Source organism: Varanus komodoensis, unplaced genomic scaffold (assembly GCF_004798865.1).
Source record: "Varanus komodoensis strain SLA01 unplaced genomic scaffold, ASM479886v1 scaffold7_3, whole genome shotgun sequence".
Taxonomy (NCBI): Eukaryota; Metazoa; Chordata; class Lepidosauria; order Squamata; family Varanidae; genus Varanus; species Varanus komodoensis.
The window spans coordinates 23,385,316-23,407,635 of NW_025336480.1; the positions used below are offsets into that span (position 1 = coordinate 23,385,316).

The 22,320-nt window shown below is 45.2% G+C and overlaps 1 protein-coding gene across 3 annotated transcripts in view; it reads right to left on the reverse strand.

Moving 5' to 3' along the window:
* Window positions 1-3,434: 3,434 nt before the first annotated feature.
* LOC123035789 (ADP-ribose glycohydrolase MACROD2-like) overlaps window positions 3,435-22,320 on the reverse strand; it is a 139,167-nt gene continuing 120,281 nt past the window's right edge. For 2 of the 3 annotated variants that reach the window (XM_044454377.1, XM_044454376.1), the window contains exons 8-10: window positions 18,450-18,536; window positions 13,414-13,482; window positions 3,435-8,538 (exon numbers count right to left, since the gene is read on the reverse strand). In XM_044454377.1, the coding sequence (XP_044310312.1) occupies window positions 13,421-13,482; window positions 18,450-18,536 (149 nt within the window). In that variant the 3' untranslated portion in view covers window positions 3,435-8,538; window positions 13,414-13,420. The remainder of the gene's footprint in view (window positions 8,539-13,413; window positions 13,483-18,449; window positions 18,537-22,320) is intronic. The other variant, XM_044454378.1, reaches the window with a different exon arrangement.

Consider the following 22,320-nt stretch of genomic DNA (forward strand, 5'->3'; position numbering starts at 1 on the left):
TTATTTGATGATTGTTATTGTTCTTGACCGTGACAAATTTCTCACCTTTGTTGTTGAGAATTCCCTTTATTCAGAATAAAGTCCGCTCCTGTAGCTTAAACTCCATTTGCACCTGCCTCTTTTGGGACTGACACACCAGAAAACAAACGAAGCCTTTGGCTACAATACCATGTGATTCCAAAGTAAGACACACAGAGCTACTGAGCATGTGCAAGAGCTCATATGCCCAGACTGAGATTTTGCATTAAAGGAGAACTTTTGTTCAAGCTGAGATGGGCAACCTTGTTCCTGCCTGGATTTGTGCCATTTCCAGGCAGCGTCCCAGCCTCCTTCCCTTCCCCTCCTTAGCACTAAATCTCAATGGCAAAAACGAGCCATCTAGAGAAAGAACCCAGTGCAGGGAGCTGCGCTGGTGACTGCCGTCTCCACACCTTGGACTGAGCATAGGATGCACACAAGCCCCCAAGTCTGGACATTTATGCACACTGAGATCTGGGTGGCAGAGAGAGAGACTACCTCCCTTCCTCCATCACTCAGGTGGCTCTTCTGTGCAGGGCAGAGAGGGGAGCATGATCTGAGCAGGGCAGGAAAAGGCCGGCACTTGTCCTTCGTCACACAGGCCACATCCTCCAGCAGCCCCAACACCATGGAGGAACAGAGCTGTGTGATCGGCCAGAGGAATTCTGCAGTGGTGTGGGATTCGGGGCGCCCATAATTAAAGACTTGGAGGTTGTGACGTCGGCTCTTGGGAGGCGTTGGCCAATAACATCCGCTGGGAAAATCCATTCACTTCTCCAGTTAGAAATGCCCACCTTTCAAAGCATTAGGATTAGCAGACATTTAGAAAGTTGCTTTACCCTGCAGCAGCAGCAGCTATTCGGGGTTTCATGGAAGAGCTTTTCCAGCCCTACCTGGGGATGATGGGATCAAGCTGGGGATCCTTTGTATGCAAAGCAAGTGTTAGGGCGCCTCTGTTAGATGAAACTTTTGCTGGCATGGTGATAAGGTGATGGGAACATTTTATCTGCTTAATTTCTGTCTCTCTGGTTGCTGCTAAAGCCAGTAAAATGTCAGCAAGCCTAATTTGCCTGATCTACCTTTAGGGGATCACCACAGGTACATGTGGTAACTACTTTTTCCCACAGAATTACTTACTATCCGTGTGTGTGTGTGTGTGTGTGTGTGTGTGTGTGTGTGTGTGTGTGTTTTCCTTCTTTTGGACAGGCTAACTACCGAACACTGTAGTCTCACAGCCTCTGGGGGAGCATTTCCCTCTTGGAGGGCAGAGAGAGGGTTTACCCTAAGAGGAGGCTGTGAGGCCATGGAAAGACCAAGAGCTGGTGCTTTTTCCATGGCAGGACTCAAACACTGGACAGCACAAAAAGGGAGCCCACGGCTGGTGCCGCAGATCTATATGAGGTGGACCTGTTCCACACTGCTGGCACACGTTCAGAATTGGGGCACAAATACAGCATCCCTAGACCTGGTACGGTTGACTTCCTTCCCCTTGGGATCAATGGGAAAGAATATTTGTAAAAAAGCAAAGAAAAAGAGCAAAAGCTACCTTCCCTGCGCTTCTACCCTTCCAGTGTTGGCCATCACAGCATTGGGAAAAGCAGTTGCTTCACTTGGTTCCTCCCATATCCGTCAGTGCATGTGAGCTACTGAATGCGCGTCTTCCTAAATCCGGCACCCACCGTATGTGTTGCACCACGACTCCTGCTGTACCCAGGCAGCCGGCTGTCAAGTTCCTTCAGCCACTCTTTGGAAGTCACTTATTTTTCTGACTCTTTCTCCATTTGTTCTTCTTAAAATTGAATAGACATTCACACCTGGGACCTACCCACCTAGAACCAGCCATTCTGTCGAGATGCAAAAGTGATGGTGAGGGAAGCAAGAATATTCCATTGGCTCCATGGAAAAACTAGTGGATTTTGGTAGCCAGAAGGAGCCATTCTGCCTGGTCACCCAAACTATTTCCATCCCGACTCATTGTTACAATATGGTGACTTCAAGATTTGGTCCCTAAGTTTATTTCCCTTCCCTTCCCTTCCCTTCCCTTCCCTTCCCTTCCCTTCCCTTCCCTTCCCTTCCCTTCCCTTCCCTTCCCTTGTGTCTCATATCTTTCAGATTGTAAATCCAAGGGCAGGGCCTGCCTTCTTGCTATTAGTGATCTGAGAGCATTTTCAACACAGAAAAATGTTTGAAATAATAACCATGGGTAAGCAAATGGCAAAGTATCCACAGAATCAAGACACTCTTTAATAGTGTGCTCCTATGGCCTCCGGTCCTTGCTCAGGAAGTCATAGGATTCTTTGGGGTCCCAGCTCTAAGAACCTCTGATCTTGGGGCTGCAACTCCAAAGGGTTACCTGACCCTCCAACGGGTACCTGGCCCTCGCCCTTGCAGCCGGAGCTGGAAGAACCATGCTGGCTGTCCCCACCCCGCCCCAATTCGCAACTGAGCCCCAGAGGAAGCAAAAGGGCCATGCCAGGGGGCAGGGAGTGGAGAGGCTGGGGCTGCAGAGTTGCACCGACTGCAGTTTGCATCCCAGCCTCCTTCCCTCTGCCCCTCTGGTGCTACGTGGCCATTCAGAGAAAAGGCAGGGCACAAGGCACAGTGGAGGGAGATCTCGGCTGCCGTTCCCGTCTCCTGCCACTGGATGCTGGTGGTACTGCTTGGGAAGGGGCCCTGCAGTGATGTTGAGACTGACCGAAGCATGCATGGAAACCATCTGAGTAGGGTCAGGGTCCAAAGTAGGCAGGGTTGGGCATTGGCATGGAGCTCCTATCCCAGCCGGGCATCACGGGTGGCGGCCCCCTGGACTGCCGCTGCTCACCACCACTGCAACCTGCTTGCTCTCCTGCCTCTCATTCTCACCCAGAGAGCAGTGGTGGGAGAAGGCGAGCAATGGATGGCATGGCCTACTGGCTCCTTGGCTCCCTGACTGCCAAGCAGGCAAAGGGAAAAAGAAGGAGGAAAGGGGTCAAGAACAAGAGCAGCAGGTGGCAATGGTGGAGAGCAGACAGACCTGCCAAGAGAGCAGAGCCATGGAGGGTGCCTGGCTAAAGGGCCCTCAGAGCCAGGAAGGGGCACTAACTCTGTGGGTTAAGGCCGGGCTATTTGGGCATGGATTCTCAGGATTTCAGGATAAGAGCTTAACACTGGCGAAAGGAGTCCTGCCAAAGCCGTAACTGTCTGCGCTGGTGAGCATTCTGACCAACAGCACCTCCATTTGGGCCCTTGCCCTGCAGCTCTTGCAATGCCTCCACAGTTTGCATCATCTCCAAACGCTGTGAGCCCGCCCCTCCAGTTCCTCCTGGAAAACATAAATGTCAAAGTTGAATAGCACCAGACTCCGTGTTGAATAACAGTACACATCCCATGCAGCACGCACTTTGCAAATCTGGAGGAAGACAAGCAGTTCAGCTTCATCCTCAGAAGAAGTTTTATTCTGATTTTGCTTTTAACAAACATTGTAGTATGAAGGCATCATTTGTTAGAGTTTTCAGTTATGTATGGCACAGACAAAAGGAAAAGAACAGATTCATCAGCAAGTCCAGCATTTAAATGTCAGATTAACAAAAGAGGCTTGTGTTAACCCTACTTAGCAGTCTATATTTTATGTTAGAAGATATTTCGCAAGCAAGAGACTACATTTATTTGCATTGAAGTAAAAACATATTTTTGATCAAGAAAATTACATTTTTTCTGACTTTCTTTATATCACAAATGTCAGGGTAAGGCAAATCCTTGATGAAAAGTATGATAAAAATCCTATTTCCCAAGAAAATATATCAAACATATTTTTGCTACCTTTGTCATTTTAAAAGCAAAGCCGACATGCACTGCATATAGAGAAATGTCTTTTTCAAATCAAGTGCATAAGCAGAACAGTGTTAATCACAAAAGAGACTTTTCAGTGCTTCAGGGAGAGATGCACAATTAGCTGCAGTGAATAATATATACGGTCCAATATTAACAGAAATTAATGTCTGAGACATCTCCTTGGTATAATTTTATGAAAAGGAAACTTGTCCATCATCAGAACAATGGCTGGAATAGAATGCTGCCTCTCAGCACAAAACGTGGGGTTAAAAAGATACCTTGAGCAATTACATCGAGAGCTTTGTATGCAAAAGCAAGTCCTATGCAATGCATTGCAAAGGTGGCTTTTGGATGTCAGTAAATCTTGGCGTTAATGTTTTAAATCTTCTGCAGAACCTACTGTGGGTGTGCGTTTTCTCTATGCTCGAACAACTACTCAGGCTTTGTTACACGGAGCCTACATAGCACTAACCAAAAGAAAAATAGGAGTCGTACTATCGGCTGCATTGTTTTGCTTTAAACACATGTGTGCACATGTGTGTGGACAACACAGTCAGAACACATGTAGCTCCACAGTTCTGAATCAAGGAACTGAAGCCAGACTGTTGAGATCTCATCATCCCTTTCCACCTTTTATCCTCAGATTCCTCTCTTTGCACCCCACTTTACAATACAGTATCCTGAAGATTTCCAAAGCAGTGGGAAAAGGTACAACTTTTCAGGAGGACCAAGGTTAAATTTCGATGACAGTGAGATAGCTATGATGTATTGCCCGGCAAAGTCCCTAATAAGACCGTATTGGTGGTCACTTTAAACATCTCTCACCCTTCAGCAGAAGTTTGTATTACTTTTCAGGTGTCCCTGTAGATTTCTCTACACTCCTCCCTTGCCTAGCTGCTTCTTGTTTCTCTACTTTTCTTCTGCATTCTCCAACTTAAGTCTGTTATGTTTGTGAGAGGGGTATTTTGATGCCAAAAGGCATCCAAATTCATGTTTCACTCTCTGGTGCTTATCTATGCACTCTGTTATAGCTCATAGATAAGCACAAGAGAACGAGGCATGAGTTAGAGCTATATAACATTGACATTGGTATAAAAACAAAATGAGAAAGCAGGTTTTTAAAGACTTTTAAAACCTGCTTTATGCAGGCATTGCCCCAGCATTCCTAGGAAAATTGAATTTTTCATTTTTAAGCAAAATGAAGATGTATTCATTTCAGAAATAGTGAAAAGCTAGGTTAGTTTTTCATGTGCATAATCTGCATGGGGAAGGCCTCAGGTTCAAACTCTAGCAATGGAGGTCAATCTCTGGTTGGAAAAGCCTGAAACCTTGGAAAGTCCCTGCCAGGCAGGGTAGACCAGGGGTGACACTGCCTCCAATATAGGTTTGGAGTCCTAAATATACCATGGGACACCAGAGTTAGCTCTTCTAAAGCTCGGGATGAAAGCTGTTATGGATAAGGAGCCCCACTGAAGCAGGAGTTACCAGCATCCCCGAGGCCAAGCAGGCTGCCCAAAGACTGCACACAAGGCCCAAGTGGGGTTTGAGCTACAATATGCTCAGCTCTTAATCCAGTTGTCAGCACCAACAGAAGCCAACTCCACTGCCATCCCAACCCACCAGCAGTTAACTAAACAGAAAGAGGAGCAGGACAACTTGACAGACACAAAAAAGATGTCCTGGTGTGCACTGCCTACCCTAAAGCTAGATGGACTAATGGTTCGACTCAGCAGAAGGCCACTGCTGTCATTTTCTGGATCAATACCGGCTATTTAGAGGAATCTTTTGATGCTAACAGACATTGTCTGCAGATGAAGGATCTTCTTTTGCAGCACATGCGCACCCACCAATGCATCTGCCAAGCTGCATCGAGTGGCTGAGCAGCGGCGGATGTGGGAGAAGATTTAATGCCCACACATCTCAAGACTCATGCCTTAATGTCACCTGCTCTAGAATCCAGCATAAACTAGTCAGGCAACATTGGCACGGGCCTGAACACCCGTCGCCAAAGGCCGGCTGAAGTTGTACCATTGCCTAAATCACCGCCTTAAAACCAAACAAAGCTCAAAACGCATTCAGCCCTGCAATTCTTTACGAGGCGCTCGTAAACCACGCCTGAAACTAGATGACGGCTCAGGTTTCGGCGCCAACCCTTTGCGCACCCTACTGCTAAAAGGCCCCACTCGTTTTCACACAGTGGGACTTCTCGTACATCTGAGCAAGCACACACAGGATTGCAGTGCTCACCTCTCTTTTTCATCTCCCTATTCTGAGCTCCCCATCTCTGCTTCACACTTCGCTGCAGCAACCTGGCACGGAAGTGAACTAGCAACGATGGCCATTTGGGCAGCCCCATGTATACAGCATATGGTTCTGCTTTGCTCCCCCCCCTTTTTTTTTAACCCTACGGGCCACCCTTTTCATGTGTGGCTCAAATCAGGGGAGATGTTCCATGCACTGAAGATTGCTTTTGCTAAATTGGAGTAATTTGTGATGCCCAGCCAAGCTAGCGCTTTGATCACAGTAAGTGGAGTCTACCAGAAATGACAAATCAATACAGAGAACAGGAGTGGGGCAGGGGGGATATAATAGCAGGAAGAAAGAGAGAGAGATCTCCTAATCCACCTAGTACGAATGGAAGAGGAAAGCTGCATAGGACTCCCGTGAGTAAATGGAAAATAAATGCATTCTTTCCAAGCCTAGCAAACTAGCACATGACATGGAACTAAATGCAACTCTGATCATATTATGTACTGAACTGAGGTTCGTGTTAATGCTGATATTAAAGTCTATGTAATTCCATAAATATAGTCCCAGACACGGAAGCAACAGATGGTTCAAAAGGACAGAGAAATTACCAGTTGAAAATGTCACCCTTTCACAGCACAGTTGGGGTTCCCCCCTCCTCCATACACAAATATTGCTCTTTAGGCACACAGCTATAGATCAAATTTGAAACCAATCTTTTTGAGCTTGCCACAAATGGCATGTTGTGAACTAAGTAATATTTTCTGATGCAGCCCTGCAAGCTTAAACAAGGTATGCCACCTTATGCCAGATTCATGTTAAGGAAGTTTTCAAAAAGGGAGTAGGGTTCACTACACATCCCTTTAGAAACATGTTTCTTTGTCCCTTTTTTAAGTCAGAAAATTCTTATTTTAGAACTTTGGAAAATGACATATGCATAATTGAGCAAAAACCAGAATTTCATAGTATAAAACATCTCTCTAATTGTTTTTAACAGCAGTTGGAAAGTAGTTTACAGAATATCAAACCCTAGACTCATGCTGTGTGTTCTTTCAATCTTGCAAGTAGGGTATCAGTTTAATTTAGAGCGTATTTGAAAAATGAATGTAAAATTCTTTTTTTTTTAAAGTTGAGTACAGCATTTGCTAGCAGAACAGATGACATATGGTACAACATTTGTCACCTGATAACTGTTAATTGCTTTTTATGTATAAAAAGTGTGCCTATTCCATTGAAAATATAATAAGAGTCGACAGGAAAGTGTTAAAGCCACAAGCCATATTTTATAATATGCTAGATGCCGAGTATTTGCAATCCCTCTTACTTGGAGGGCACTGAAAATAAGAGGTGATTCCATCATGTTCCAAAGACAACAGGGGTGCTGACCCATCAGTAAACAATACAATATTGGGTTGTGCAGCCACACAATTACTGTAGATTAGATATTTCATGACGTGGATAAATCAGCAAACAATTTGCAAATAGAGGAAACTGATTGTCATATGAAATGTCCAGTTAGTCAATGAGAAATACCACCTCTTGCAAGTTGGTTGTGAAAAGAAGCAGATTCCTAATACTTGGCAATGACAGGTAAACGGCTCCTTAGCATGGGTGGTCCGTTCTTAAGTATCATGGCAGATAGACTTAACCTCCTAGGCAGAGGGTAAGTAGGTGGACCAAAGCAAATGTCATTAGCTGCTACGTGGAGGCCACTAACACACACTCTCCCTGGGGTCAAGTCTGCCTGCAAGTCTCTTACCAGCTGGATTAGCCCAAGCAGGTAGTAAATCTCCACATGAAATTATGTGTCCAGCTCCGGCTTGCATTCAGAAGTCCCTGCATGGGATCTCAGCCCCACGGAAGTGGTCTGTGGCATGTTCTGCGTGGGTTCTGTGATACTCGAACCATGTGAGCCTACGTCTTTTTCACACTAAAAGCTCTACGCACTCCCTTCTTACGCTATTCTGGGGGCCGCAGGAAAAGCCTAACAAGCTGAAACGCTGATGCCAGTGGGACAAAGGAAACAGCTATTGCGACTACCATGGCTTGCTGTGGGTAGCTGCAGATGCAAACGCTTTGTAATCTCTTGGAAGGAATCCTTCGAATTCACCTGCCCTTTGCCCATGTCGCCTCGGAGAAAAATCATAATAGATAAACACCATTTAGAAGCAAAGAATACATATTGTTTGCAGGAGTAAAGGGGGCTGAGATTTCCAAAAGAAGATGCAGAAGCAAAGAAAACTAAACCAAGACACCACAGCCAAGGGAGAGAAGCTTGATGTTATTTTACTGAATAAAATGAAACAGAGAAGAGAAATTAACGTAAAGAATTGTTGTCCCTCCCCCATCCTGTTTTGCGCTCCGTGATGTGCTGTTGTCTGCTGGTCAAGAATGTTGCCATATAATGCACCAAAGACTGCAGTTCTTCTTCCACATCCTGTTCTCTTCTCTCGTCGTGATCTTCTGTGGAAATAGAGGTGGGGGGGAGGCGTACATGGAATTAGTTGATTTAAACTATGCATTGCAGAGTCATCTGTTAAGGCTGGGGTGGGTGGACGGTAAATATCCAAATGTTTCAGATTTAAGCCTCCGGACGCCCCTTGCCACCATGGGCAATATTCAGAGCTGCTGAGTGTTCAAGTCCCAAACACCTGGCATGCTACTTCCCTGTACTAGAACTCCTAAGCTCCATTTGAGAGGGATGCTTCAGACAGTACATTTTGCAAATATGGTAGAAAAGAAAAGAAAAGAAAAGAAAAGAAAAGAAAAGAAAAGAAAAGAAAAGAAAAGAAAAGAAAAGAGCCCGCATCTGTCCTGCTTTCCACAGGTTCAGTCTGGAGACTTTCCCCAAGAACTGGGACATGCATATTTTTGCTGCACTTCTCAGTGGGCATCTTTTTCTCCCACAAGTTCCCAATGGAGATCTTGTTTGTGAAAAGATGTGCACTGATTAAGAAACTGTGAAAACAGGACCCTGCTGCGACTCTGTGGCTCCAACAGGATCTCTTTTTACAGAGGTTTTCATCAATTTACGTGTGCTCTTGGGCACACTGCCATTCCGTAAGGGAGGAGGAGACGCAAAAGGGACACTGCAGCAAACTGTGCATGTGTATAAAGCTATGTCGTTTTTAACAGCTCGCCTCATACTCTGACTGCAAGCTTTCTCACAACGTGCAATCATCCCAAAACGTGCTCTCCCTTTGTTCTCCAAGCTTCTCATCTTATCAATATTATTTTGTCTGCGTGGATTTCACCACTCCTTCCCACCATGGGAACTTTCAGTTTCCTCTCCTCTCCCTACTTCACTCATGATCTGGATGAAATGCACGTCAAATGAAGGTGAGAAGGGTGGCAAAGTGTGGCATTATTTAAATCATCAGGGTGCTTCCTTTGTAACAGTTCATATTTCTCAAAGACAAAATTAGTTGGTGCTTTGAAAAGGATTAAAAATTACATAATCAGGGATTGTGGCCGACTTCATGCTGGATGGGCTTTTGGTTCAGGAATTCAAGTTTTCTGGCTACCTCTACAGGCTCTTGAATGCATACATAAACCCCTCATTCAGTTTTCAACCATCCATATTTGCTTTGGTGAAGAACATGTCATGTGCGCCCCCGTCCTTGCAGTGCCTGCTGCGTTCCTGAGCTTCCAGGTAAAGGGAAAGAGCGAGGTCGGTCTGTTGGCATTATGCACTACTTATCAAGGTAGCCTGACCACTTAAAAAGTAAAATCCAAAAAAGGAATGTCTGGTCCCCAGAGACCTGAGCACGTGGCAACAGTGACAGCCAACTTTGTCTGATGGATGCTGGCCATGAGGAGGCGACAGCAGGGCATGGACCTGAAACACCGAGTAATTAATTGAAGTCAGGTTGTGGATATTTATGGGTGCAAGCACACTCCACATAATAAAACAAGCATGGAGAGCTGGTAAAGCTCAGGTTTGGGGTGTCTTATTTGCCCTCCCTTTTGTTATCCATTGTTCAAACCAGCAGTGTCACCGTGAACTATGGCACTTATGAGGAACCGTGGTCATCTCTGCATAGCATCAGCACTGGGTAATTAATAGGTAAACTCTGTATCCAGAGTACTGCTTAGCATCAGTCAGTGTTCTGGAGTTGTCTAGAATTTTCAGCCACATATATGCCTGTGGCTAAGCCTTGCGGGACTTGAAAGAAAGGATTTCCCCATATGTGCCTGGAACACTCTGTCCAAAAAGAGAAGGAGAGTTTCTAGCCATCAAAGTTTCGTTCTTTCAAGTACTTTTTAAAAGTTTCTGGGGAATGAAGTGGGAAGATGCTACTCAACATCACATAATGCTATATAAATATTAATTAGAGGAGGGCTTTAAAATGGTCGATCTAATTAGTGGTTGCTTAAATTTTCTGTAGTCCACATAAAAGGCTTTTGATCTGACAAGGTAATAACATCAAACCCTGTAAATGCTCTAGAATGAAAGGGATTTCGTGTTCTGACACTTTCCCATTTTACTGAGCTCTTATTTGCATGCCAGCTATGCAGGGCCTCCCTGTTGAGGTGAGACAAGCCCTGCGTCGTTCTCTCCCCCTCCCTCCCTCCCTCCCTCCCTCCTGCAGGCTTCATGCCAGGCGTCTTTGCCATTATATTACCTTTGTATTATATTATCAATTTTCATTCAGATGAAAACAATTCACAGAAAGTAGTATATTCTTCTACTCAGTGTAGGTCATACCCTTTGAAACTATTTCTAAAGCAGCAAGTATGTGAGAGCTGTATTTTTGGTATAGAAGGAGAAAGAGGGGAAGGATATGTATTAGTGGGTGAAGCTGAAGAGAAGAGTTCCCAGTGCAGAGTTGCAGTGGCCACGCTGGGCCAGTTCTCAGGGAGCGACTGCCCATGGGTTAAATAGTCCATGGGCTGCTGGCGATGAGCAGGAGAGACTGGGGGTGATGCCGTGGCACAACAGCCCCTCCTGCTCTTGCTCAGCAACCTGGACCACAGCTTGTCGAATGAGACAGGAGCCTGGAGCACTAACCAACCCGGTGGTTCCTCCAGCAACGAACAGCACTCAGGTTTGCCCATCATGCTCAGCAACCCACAATGCGGCCAATCATAGGTGGCTGATTAAAAGTGGAAGCGTTGAGGCTGCAGGGGGCAGTGCACCCGCTTTCTTCCTGCAGGCATAACAACTCAAGGGTTGTTTAGCTTGGCAGTCGCGACGTCGTGTGTATGCCAGGTTGTGGTGTGCGCTCACCAGGCCCCGCCTCCTTTCTGCTTGGCAAGCTTTAAAATGGAGGCTGCAGCGGACTGCTTTCCCTCACCTGTCCACAACACTGCGGCCTCTTTTCAAGATACTGACAAGGATGAAAACATACGTACTGTAATACAGCGCTTTAAAATACCTGTAACTGAGCTGGTATTGATCTAAAGCTTCTATATTTGGTCTTGGGGTACATGAAATTCCATTCTGGGTGTAAGCAACACAAGGATAGCAATATTGTGGAATAAGTGGAAAAAGGAAGAGGAGCAACATATTTGGGTCTCTGCCATCCCTGGCAGGATCTCAAGGCGGAATTTGACAATTAGGGCATGGCAGGGATGTGTCTTCTGTCAGCCTTTCAGTCTGCTCAGGTCTGTGCCTACCTTTCTGCGCTCTCCTTGGTTTCTCCTGTGCTCTGCAGCAGCACCGCACTGAGCCTTCATAAAGCAGGGGGGGTGCAAACGCCAGTCTAGCTGGAAGAGCCCACGCATGGCTCCGTGAGCTCAGAATTCAGGCAGACTTAATCGGTGCCAGTATAAGTGGCTTATCATTTCCCTAAGAAGTAGCGCAATGCTTATCCCGCTGCAGCCGGGAGCTTGTGATCTAACCCAATCCCAGTGTCATCAGATGTGCAACTCCTGTCCAACGACGCTAGCTTTTATTCTGCATATTACTAGTCACATCTCTGGACACGAATACATACTTTTAATCATAGCCCTGCTTAGCGCCCTTCCTTTTCCCATTTCTACTTCTGTGTATTATCAGATAATGCAGTAATAATTGCTTACTTCCCACATGTGTGATCCTTTCCCTCTTTTATTAGCGATGGAGTATGTGTGGCCCTCCATGGGTGGGTGGAATGCAACTCCCATCAGCCCCAGCCAGCATTACCAATAGTGGGGATGATGGAAGTTGGAGGACCTCATGATCCCAGTCCCTGCCTTATAGGATATGGTAATGGGTATGGGCAAGTCCTGGGATAGCCCAGGGCCGCTGCCAAATCTGTTAGACCAGCAGCAAAAATGTGCTGATTAAGCACATTTAGTCCAATTTTACCTTCCTTTAATAGGAACATTGCTATTATTTCTGAGATCTGAAGTATCACCTTTGATATAATCACTATGGTATTTTGGTGTCATTCCTACATGAAGAATATTTAGATGCTGCAAGGGAAACAAGGGCACACACCTTGTTTCCAAGCAGAACTGCACTTTTGAGAGATCCTGGAGTGCCATTCTGCTTGGAAACAAAGGCACACACTCCTCTCGTGCCTCATTTCCTTGGAGAAAAGGAAGCATGGATAGGAACAGCAACCATTTCTGCAGTGATACCAAGGTGTTTTCCACTCTCTGCAAACATAACAATGACTGCAGCTCTGTCCTTGTGCAGCTTGCTTTGGACCTGTTGTTTAAGAAAAGGCGGAGTTCTTTTATTCATACAAATAGCCAGTCCCTTGGCAGCTGGAGCTCAGCATCTGGGGAATGCAACGTCTCAGGTGGGCCAGTGCTGAGAAGCCTCATCTGCAAGCAACTGTTAATCTCTCGAATCCTGGATGGTTTGAATTCATGCTCTTAGGGTGCAATCCTATGGCCTCCCAATGTTTTGGGAGCCCCTGCTCCAAGGTCCTGCAACCTCGGGGCTGTGACTCCAAAAGCCATGCCTCTGGCCCACCCCACTCACCGCTGGTCAAAAGGAAATGCAAGGCTGCCTCTCTGAGGATGGAACTGGGGCTCGGAGAGGATAAAAATGGGTGGAGGGAGGGGATGGAAGGGGAAGGAGATTTGGGCCATCGCCCTGTGTCGATGACCCAGCCCCCTTCCCTCAGCCTCCCTGGTGCTAAACCAGGATGTCCAAAAAGAGCCATCTGGAGTAAATACTTGGGACAAGGTGTGGCAGGGTCTGCTGCAGTGTCTCACGCCAGGCACTTGGCACTTCCGAGTTCACCAGCTTACATGCATCTGGCTCAGAGCACATTGGATTATACCTATGCATACATACATCCTCTGCGGCTATATAATTTTGTTCCATAGCTTAAAATCCAAACAAAATTGTATATACGAATCAGCTTCAATTTTTGGAAAATAAAAAATAAATAGACTTACCCACATATTAATTTCCTTTCTGGGATTCTGTAGGTTCATCTATGTTTTCAACCTGACTATTCATTTCAACTAAAAACAAAACAGGAAGGTTATAGTTCTGCAATAAATCTAATACTTGTTCTGAAAATAAGGCCATAGCCAAGTTACTGAACTTAAACAATCTGTTTCATAAGTACCTTTCCAAAAAGTAACATTTCATACAGATACATTCGAACAGCTAACACCCATGTGAGAAACCTAACACTTCAAAGTCCAATTTTACCTTCCTTTAATAGGAATATTGCTATTATTTCTGAGATCTGAAATATCACCTTTGATATAATCACTATGGTATTTTGGTGTCATTCCTACATGGAGAATATTTAGATGCTGCAAGGGTTTCGTTTTCCAGCTTCATAAGGCTGGAAAGAGGCAATAGCTTCATCACAGCAGGACCTGACAGGCAACACAGTATTATCAAGTACCACTGTCAAGCGCTGCATAATGTGGTCCCAGCCAGCACATATACTTTGCATTGCAATTGGCTCTATTCTGTATGCTTCCTTTCCTATCTCACTGCTGGCTAGAGCAACAGTCCTATATCCCAGCAGGGAAGGACCTTAGGCTCACAGACCAAAGCTGGCCCTTCGAGGTTCCCCAGATGGCCACATTCCCTTTCCAAGTCCCAGCCCCTTTGCCTAGCCACAAGGTCCAAGCCTGGACCCAGAAGATATCAGCAACTCTGTACCCTACTCAAACGGTATAGAAATGCCATAAATACATACATACATACATACATACATACATACGGTATCTGCCAATTTTGGGGTGATTTCCTAGCATTTGCACAGGTTCCCCCGCCTACCTTCTAAAAGGGTTAAGTTGCCTCTCCAACAGTTTCATTTTAGTTTCAACTAAAATATGGTGGCATTTTTGTGTATTTCTCTAGTTTGATGCCACCCCTTTGCCTTCGGACTCAGCCACCAAGGGACTGTTGCCCCTACAATCTTCTCTGGGGATACATTTGGCCCTTGGGCTGCGAGAGGCTCCCCACCCAGCTGCACATCCTTAACTGGGAGCTGGTCCCTGCAAATTCAGTGGGACTTGTTCCTAGCATACAGAATTGCACTGAATTGCAATTTCACAGAATTGTACTGTGAAACATCCACAACACAGGCCAGAGAGCTCCAGGCCGAGGCAATCCTCTACTCTGCTTCTATACGCAGAAGCATTTGCACACATATATCCAAGACCTGGCTGTGTAGGAGAGTTGATACAGGTGCAATTTGTTTAACCACAGCTGACTGTCTGCACTGTTGTCATTGAGCACAGCAACCATTTCAGTGTCCTACTCAGTCAAGGAGGCCACTGGAATGAGACTACAAATAAAATGTCCTACGGAAGCTAAAGGGGACCGTCCCCTCAGCCACCTTTTTGAATGGGAAAGTGAAGCTGGACGTCAGAGCCAGCTGCAGAAATCAAGGACATCTACTTAGCCCTCCAAATGGAGACCTGAGTTATTTCTAGTGCTGACTGGTCTTCCGTATCCATGCTAAGAATGGGGCTAACGCACAGTTGATCACTTGCCTTTTTCGATGCACTGCATCAGGGAGGGAAGCCAGCTGAGACTGGCCCGAACACCATGGATAGGGCTGAGACTGATTGTGCTGGACTGAGTGGCCCTGATCCTGTGACCACTTTGCACTCATACACCAAGTAGGCCAAATGGGAATGCAGTTCAAAATGAGGCTAAGGGGAGTCTTTCAGCATTTTCAGCACAGAGTGCCTCGCAATCCGGCTCCATCTCCCTCACTGCAATCTATTCTGTTGCAGTTTTAGCAAAGCAACAAATGCAGTTACATAATGCAGTAGTTTGTCATTGAAAACAACAGTAGCGCTAGGGCTGAACCGCCTCCGTGACTGTGGAATGGCTAAGAAAACATACGATCTCTGAAGTTTTAGTACTACTAAATATATTTTTTTCAGCCTTTCTTCTGAATTACTGTAGGATCAGATGAAGGCCTTTAGGCACCTTTATAAAATCTCTATCAACTTTAAGAACTTATTCCTATAATACTGCTCTACTAACGCTCTCGAAGAAGCCATTTTTGTAAATCTATTGCTGATATTGTGCATTTCGCTGGAAAGCTCTTTTGAGTGAATGCTTTGAAACTGCCCGAATAGCATTCATACCTGAATGGAAGTTTTGAAGAAAAAAGAAGAGCCCGCCCCAACCCGAAATTTCTTTTTAATATACTGGTCATATGCCATGGAGCATGTTTGCTTCTATTATATCAGTACACCTGCAAAAATGCCATTGCACTGGCTGCAAATTATTCATCCAGCTTCTGTTTCCAAGCCTGCCAGGTTGTGTGTGGAAGTGATGCTAAGACCTCTTGCTGGTGTTGCACAGACTTTGTTAATGAAAACACAATGGCATGTTCTGTGGGTATCTCTCAACAGTAGTGCTAAAATCAGTCCTCTGTGTCTACAAAAGCCAAATGCTCTTCCTACTGAATGCTCCTGCAGTTGATGAACTAAATCAAGGCAGTATTTAGATGAAAATGTTGTCACTGTTGCTGTTGCTGATCTAATGCCTGATGTTTAATATTCCATTCAGTTTCTCTTGATGAAATGTCTAACTTTGATTAACTATATTAGTTCATACTTGAGTTGTTTTACGTATTTAAGAAAGGAAGAAACAGCCCTGCCAAATTAGTGGTTTAAGTACATGGCTTGACTTAACCTAGTCAAGCAATAAATACTCATGTCCTCAGCACAGTTAGCAACATTTGAAGTGAAACTTAAGTCATAAGTCTCAATTTCTGTGCTGTCATTGCAAAAAGGGTTACTCTGTGCACCATACATTCATCTCTACCTTTCAAAAAATAGCTGATCTTCAATTCTGTAAAACTGACTAGAGTTGGAGACAGGGCAAGAACTTTTCACTTTCTGGATCATCTTACAATGTTTACTTACTAACATTGCATTGCATTTGTTATTAGAATTACATTATCATGATCCATATTTATTTATAATAATAAATTAGTATTAATAAAATAATAATAATAATGCTATGATAATACATTGGCTTGAACCTGGCAAGTGCTATGTTTCATGCGAAGCACTGAGAATCCCTGGGGTAAAGTCTCTGTCTCTTCCAAAAGGCAGGGGGTTGAATCTGGCTTCCTCGTTGCACCTGTGCAATAGATATGACTGGCAGAATATGACTTCTGCAACTCTCCCATGCATTCTCCAGATCATCTCCAGAAGGTTTCCTAACCTTCCAGAGCAAATCTGGAGAGTGCACAAGGGATTTCAAAAAGAGGAAAGGATGCAGAAGCCTCATTCCACCAGCAATATTCATTCCACTGGCCCAGTAAGAAGGCTGGGTACAGCCTAGGATGACTGGAGGCTGGGAGCAGAGCAGTGGATTAAAACTCAGAGGAAAGTCAGTAAAGAAGACAGATTGACCTGAAGAGAAGACAGATGGAAGAGACCAGGCATTTGGGAGAGAAGCTGACTATCAGTAAAAAGGTGGGAGTGGAAAAACCTTACATTTCTTGTGTGATGGAAATGAGGGGAGAGAAGAGCAGAGAGCCAGGAATGAAAGTCAGTGCTGTTTATGCTCTAGCCAAAGGATACTGAGTTGGATAAATGCACGAGAAGGAAGATGGATGCCATCAGTGCCAGAGCTGGAGAGCTGACTTGTTCAAACCTTAGATTCTCCGCAGCAGAAAAAGTGTGCGTTGGGGCTGGCAGGTGTCTGATATTGGTCAGGAACAGACTGTTAGGTCAGTCATTTTTCCAATCCAGTTTTTATAAACTTGGATAGGGTTCTAACTGCTTCATCCCCACAGACTGGTCTGGAGAGTCAGCTAATGCACGTTTTGGCAGTGAGGGCAGCCCACCACAAGCATGTTACATACTTGCTCAGAGAACTGCACTGGCTACCATGATATCATAGAAATAGAGTGAGTCAGAAGGGGTCTCCCAGGCCATTTAGTCTGATCCCTAGCTCCGGCCGGCTCTGCCCATGACATGCCTACCATGTCACAAGCGTGTTTAGGGTCATGGATGTTTAGGGTGATGTTACTGACATACGCAGCCTTTAACACCTTGGGGCCAGGCAACTTGGGGTGAGCCTTCTCTGCTATCGAGCTGCCCGTTCACGGAGAGCTCATGGCTGTCCCATCACACGCAAATGCACATCTGGTAGCAACCAGTAAAAAAGACCCTCTTGGTTGTGGCATTCTGTTTTTGGAATTCTCTCCTCCTTGCAATGTGAATGACCCCTTCCTTGACTGAGCTTCGGTAGCTATTGAAAATGTATCTGTATATCCAGGCATTTGCTGATTTTAATAACTAGCTTGGTAGATTCTTTTGGTGCTTCAATGCATTTTGCACACCATCCTGTGATTTAATAATATAACACAGTAATATATAAATATTTCAAATGTATACATACATAGTATAGGCTTGCAAATTCAACAACAGCTCAACGGTGCTGACAGAATCTCGTGTGTGCGACTGTGTGTGTGATAACACTAAGAGACAGGGCTAACAGAACAATGACATTTGTATCCTCCTCTGCAAGTAGTGGCTGACTTACTTCACGAGTGCACCAGGGAGAGCAAAGCACAGCCTGCTCTGTATGTTTGGGGCATGTTCTCTACACCGAGCTTCTCTCTGATGGAGTTCCTGACAAGGCCACGTTTCCTCCAGTCCTGGCCTGATTGCTGCTGCATTGGTTGCACTGAAGTAGCATTCCTTGTGGCTACCAATTAGGGCTCTCCATTTCTGGCATAATCCAGGCTTAGTGCAAACTGCCGCCCAATGAGCTAGTATTAGTATTCATACTATCATCAGCATTTAACAGATTTATATATGGCTCAATAATAATAATAATAATAATAATAATAATAATAATAATAATAATATACGGCTGAACATCTTCTATCAGTCCATCAAATGGCAGTTGGACTACAGAGTAGTTTTCACTCTTTAGGGAAATGCGCTGTTCATCCCACACTAGCAGACGTCCTCTGGAAGCTTACCATCATTACTTGAAAGGTTTTCTGTATCGCATGGGCCTTCAGATTGCATGGGCTCTGCAGTCTGTTCCCCTTTCCCTTGTTCTGCTCCTTCAGAAATGGCAAATGGGAGAAAAAAGCAACATACAGAGTATCTGATTAATGTTCCATTCACAGACTATGCACGTCCATTGTTTTCCTGTCATGACACTTCCGCTTTACGAAGGCCGCTGTTAGGGCCACTGTGGGAAAGGGCAAGGGTTGCTGACAAAGGATGGTGAGGGAGGCACAGGCGAAAAGAGAATTACATAAAAACGCATTAGTGATTTGTGCTCTTTTGTAAGGAGGATGTTTAAAACCTACACACGGTGGACTTTTGTCTCCTCTGCTCGACCTTCTGTGCTGCCCTTTCCAGAAGAATTCTTTGCAAAATATAGGAGGGGATGAGAGCCCAAGCACATCTTGAAAGCTTTTCTCTGTTGAGCAAAGCTTACGTGGATGTTCCTGAAGAGTGTGCCCACTGAGCAGTTATACACAACCTAGAATTTAAATGTAGGGAAATGTACTTGATGGCAAGCACTCCACATTTTCACTTCTTCTGCCTGAGGCTTGCTGGGAAACTTATGACAATGCTAAAAAGAAAATGCAGGAAGACGCAGCCAGGAAAAAAAGCGGGGGCAGGGTCCTGCTTTTTGCTTTGTCCTTTCCGATTTCTCCCATTTAGGGATTCTGAGTTAAATTTCTATGAGGTTGCTTCCATATTTTGTGGTAAATAGCAAGCTTGCCACACCTACCCTGTGGCTGAGCTATAGAAATCAAGCAACTGGTTGCTAAGCAATCAACAGAATTTGGAGAGAGGGAAATGGCTGCACAGACTGAACATTTCAAAATGTAACACTTGCAGCACAAGCCATTTCTCTGTTGTACAGTTAGGACAGGAAAAAGAACTGAGAAGTCACCCATCTCCTGGCACCAAGATGAGGAGAAGCTTGGAAGTCAAGAGGAAAGGAGGAGACGGGTGGGAGTGAGAACCCCTAGCTGAGATACAAGTCATAAACAGGAGCACCTAACCTCCCTCCAAGGAACTCAACATCTCATCCATTTTCCTCAAACAGCTCTGTGAAATGTGACAGGCTGAGAGACGGCGATGGGCCCATGTGTGCATCCATGGCTCAAAGGGGGACTTGATCACAGTTGAGCCCATTCAGATTATTCTTATCCAAGTTGACTAAGCATACGAAGCGGGAAAATCAGTGTTCAAGATTGCACAGAGAGCCTCCAAGGACACACGAGGCCTTTGTCTTTGCAAGTTTCCCTCCATGGGTAGTGGGCAATGACAGCCATGACGGGTGGTAGCTAGCATGCGTCCCAGCCTCCTGTGTTTACTTTCCACGGATTAGAAATGCTTGACTAGGCCTGGAGAGTCAAGGTTTTGAGTTACAGGAACCTAATTGTCCTAGACTGGGACACACAAAAGCCACAATCATGAACACATGGTCTGCATCAGTGGAGTTCTCCCCTGATTTTGAGAAACCTCCAGTGATCTTTCATTTTTATATAACATTTTCCCTCCTTCATCGTTCACCCGCCTCCCCTTGCCATTAGACTGCATATAAACATCTCTGTTTCTAGACTTCCCTCACCAGTGAACTCCTGAAATGACAACTTTGCATGCACGTTAAAATTTCAAGGGTTCTCCTGAGAATTCGATAGAACAAAGAAGGTTTTCCCTTGGCATTTGTTAGACACCAGCAGGCCTAAACTTTGCAAGCACTTTACTCATCACTGTCGTTCACACTTGACAGATAAAACTATTTCACTCCAGCATTGGAACATCTGCATATTTTCCGAAGGATCTGTCAAGTCCAAGTGGTGCTGTGCACATGTGAAATCATTCACTCATTTTTTCTGATTCTTTAAAGATGAAATCCAGATGCTATTTAGATAAGTATAAAACCATTAATTGGCCATGACAATAAATGCAAGCAGTACGTTCCTTTAGACATTTTTAAAAGCTCACAAAAAGGAATGCTTAGAAGTACTTTACAATCATCATCACCACCACCGCCATCATCCAGCAGTATAAAAGGGCTGTCAGATTTCAGAGTTCTGCTACTACCTCTCCCTCCAATAACTAACTTGTGTTTTGGGGGGATCACAAGATAAATATCAACCCTGCATCTCTGCTTGACAGCTGGTGTCTCTCACATCTGTCCTTGCCTTCTCTGAAATGCCTGTTAGCCAAATTTACTTGGCATGATGTGACAGGCAGTGCCTCAGCTCCCCAATTTTGATAACAATTGGTGACATCTAGGCGCGTGGACCTTGTCAGGCATTAGAAAGGCACATATGAAGTTCTTAAACATTGCCTGAAGACTGCCCACTAGCTAGTCACCATAATGGGCTTCTCTGAACTGCACAGAGTTGCCTTCCACTTTCTGCACTCTGTAAGTGAGCCAAGGAACAAAGGTGTGCTGCTGCAGAACCAATGCTCTCAAGTCCTGTACACGGAGACTGTTCTTGGTAGAGTTGGCACGCACTCCACAAGAGGGAGAGAGGCGTGAAAGGTCATCATAATCAGGATGCAGCATCCACTCTGTCAGCTCCCGGTCTTCCCAAATGCTTTGTCCTTATAAACAAGAGGTAACAGGATGGCTTCCAAAGGAAACTACACCTCTGCACCTCCATGACTGCTTCATTTGTGAGAACATACAGAGGTGGGCCTTCTGTCTCTCATCTAGTCTTCCATAACAATGAACAGAAGTCCCCTAATACAGTTCGCTAATAGTAGCACTAATACAGTTCTCTCCAAATATCTCCCCCCCTCCTTCACCTGGTTTATTGGAAGTATGGAAGGATAGCAGACAATGTTGGGGAGACACTGAATAGCTCCGATTTAATCGCTCCTATTTATGTATATTGGGGTGCACAATCTATGGCCCGGGGACCACACAAGTCCCCCCACAGGGCCAGCCTTCTTTCCATCCCTCCTGATACAAATTGCTCTTTTCCTGCCATTGCTACAAACAAGGAACAATATTAGGATGACTGGAATATGTGCGTGCATGCGTGGGCACATGTGCGTGCACATGTGGATCCTGACGAAGCATGCAATACCCATTTTGGTCCTCATGGCTGAAAAGGTTGTACATCACTGGTGTAGATGAAAGCACAGCTTCTCTCTGTCTAGCAGCTGACATAAGGCAGCCCACTGGTCGTGTGCAAGGGAGGCCAACCTTGGTTCAGCTCATGGGATCATTAAGGTAGAACCTGGTGTGGTGCTGGTCAGTGGAGAAAGGCGTTCAGCTATGCCATTCTGAGATGCTTTCTTGCCTGCCTCTCATGCCCTTGTGAAGCACGCTGCCAAAAACAATGCTCATCAGATCCTCCTTGTCCCATGCCTCTCCCATCATGAAAGCAGGAGCCGGGGTGGGGCAAGCCCTTGCTTTTCCCCCCGGGGACATTATTTCTGGGACAGAGCAGCTAGCCCTGCAAGGGTTCAGTGCGCTGGAGCCCTGGCACAGCAGGCCTCTGTGTATCCGTGATGGCAAATAGTACATGGAGAATGAGCCTGAGAAAGGAAATGACATACAGTCTTCGGCTCACCTTGCTCTTCGTAAAGAAATGCAAGGGAGGACAGTCATGTTCACATTATAAATGACAAAATCATTATGAGAAGCAACACAGGGACTTGGGGATTCAACATGGGATAAGTTAAAAGCGTAAATCATGCATCATGATGGTGTTGTGGGTGGCAAATAAACCATTAGATCAGCAGGCTTTCCATAACACTAAAGCTCTGGTTAAATAAATCTTCATTGTGTTCGTACTGTTCTCTCTCCTCCTCCCTCTCTCTCTCTCTCTCTCTCTCTCTCTCTCTCTCTCTCTCTCTCTC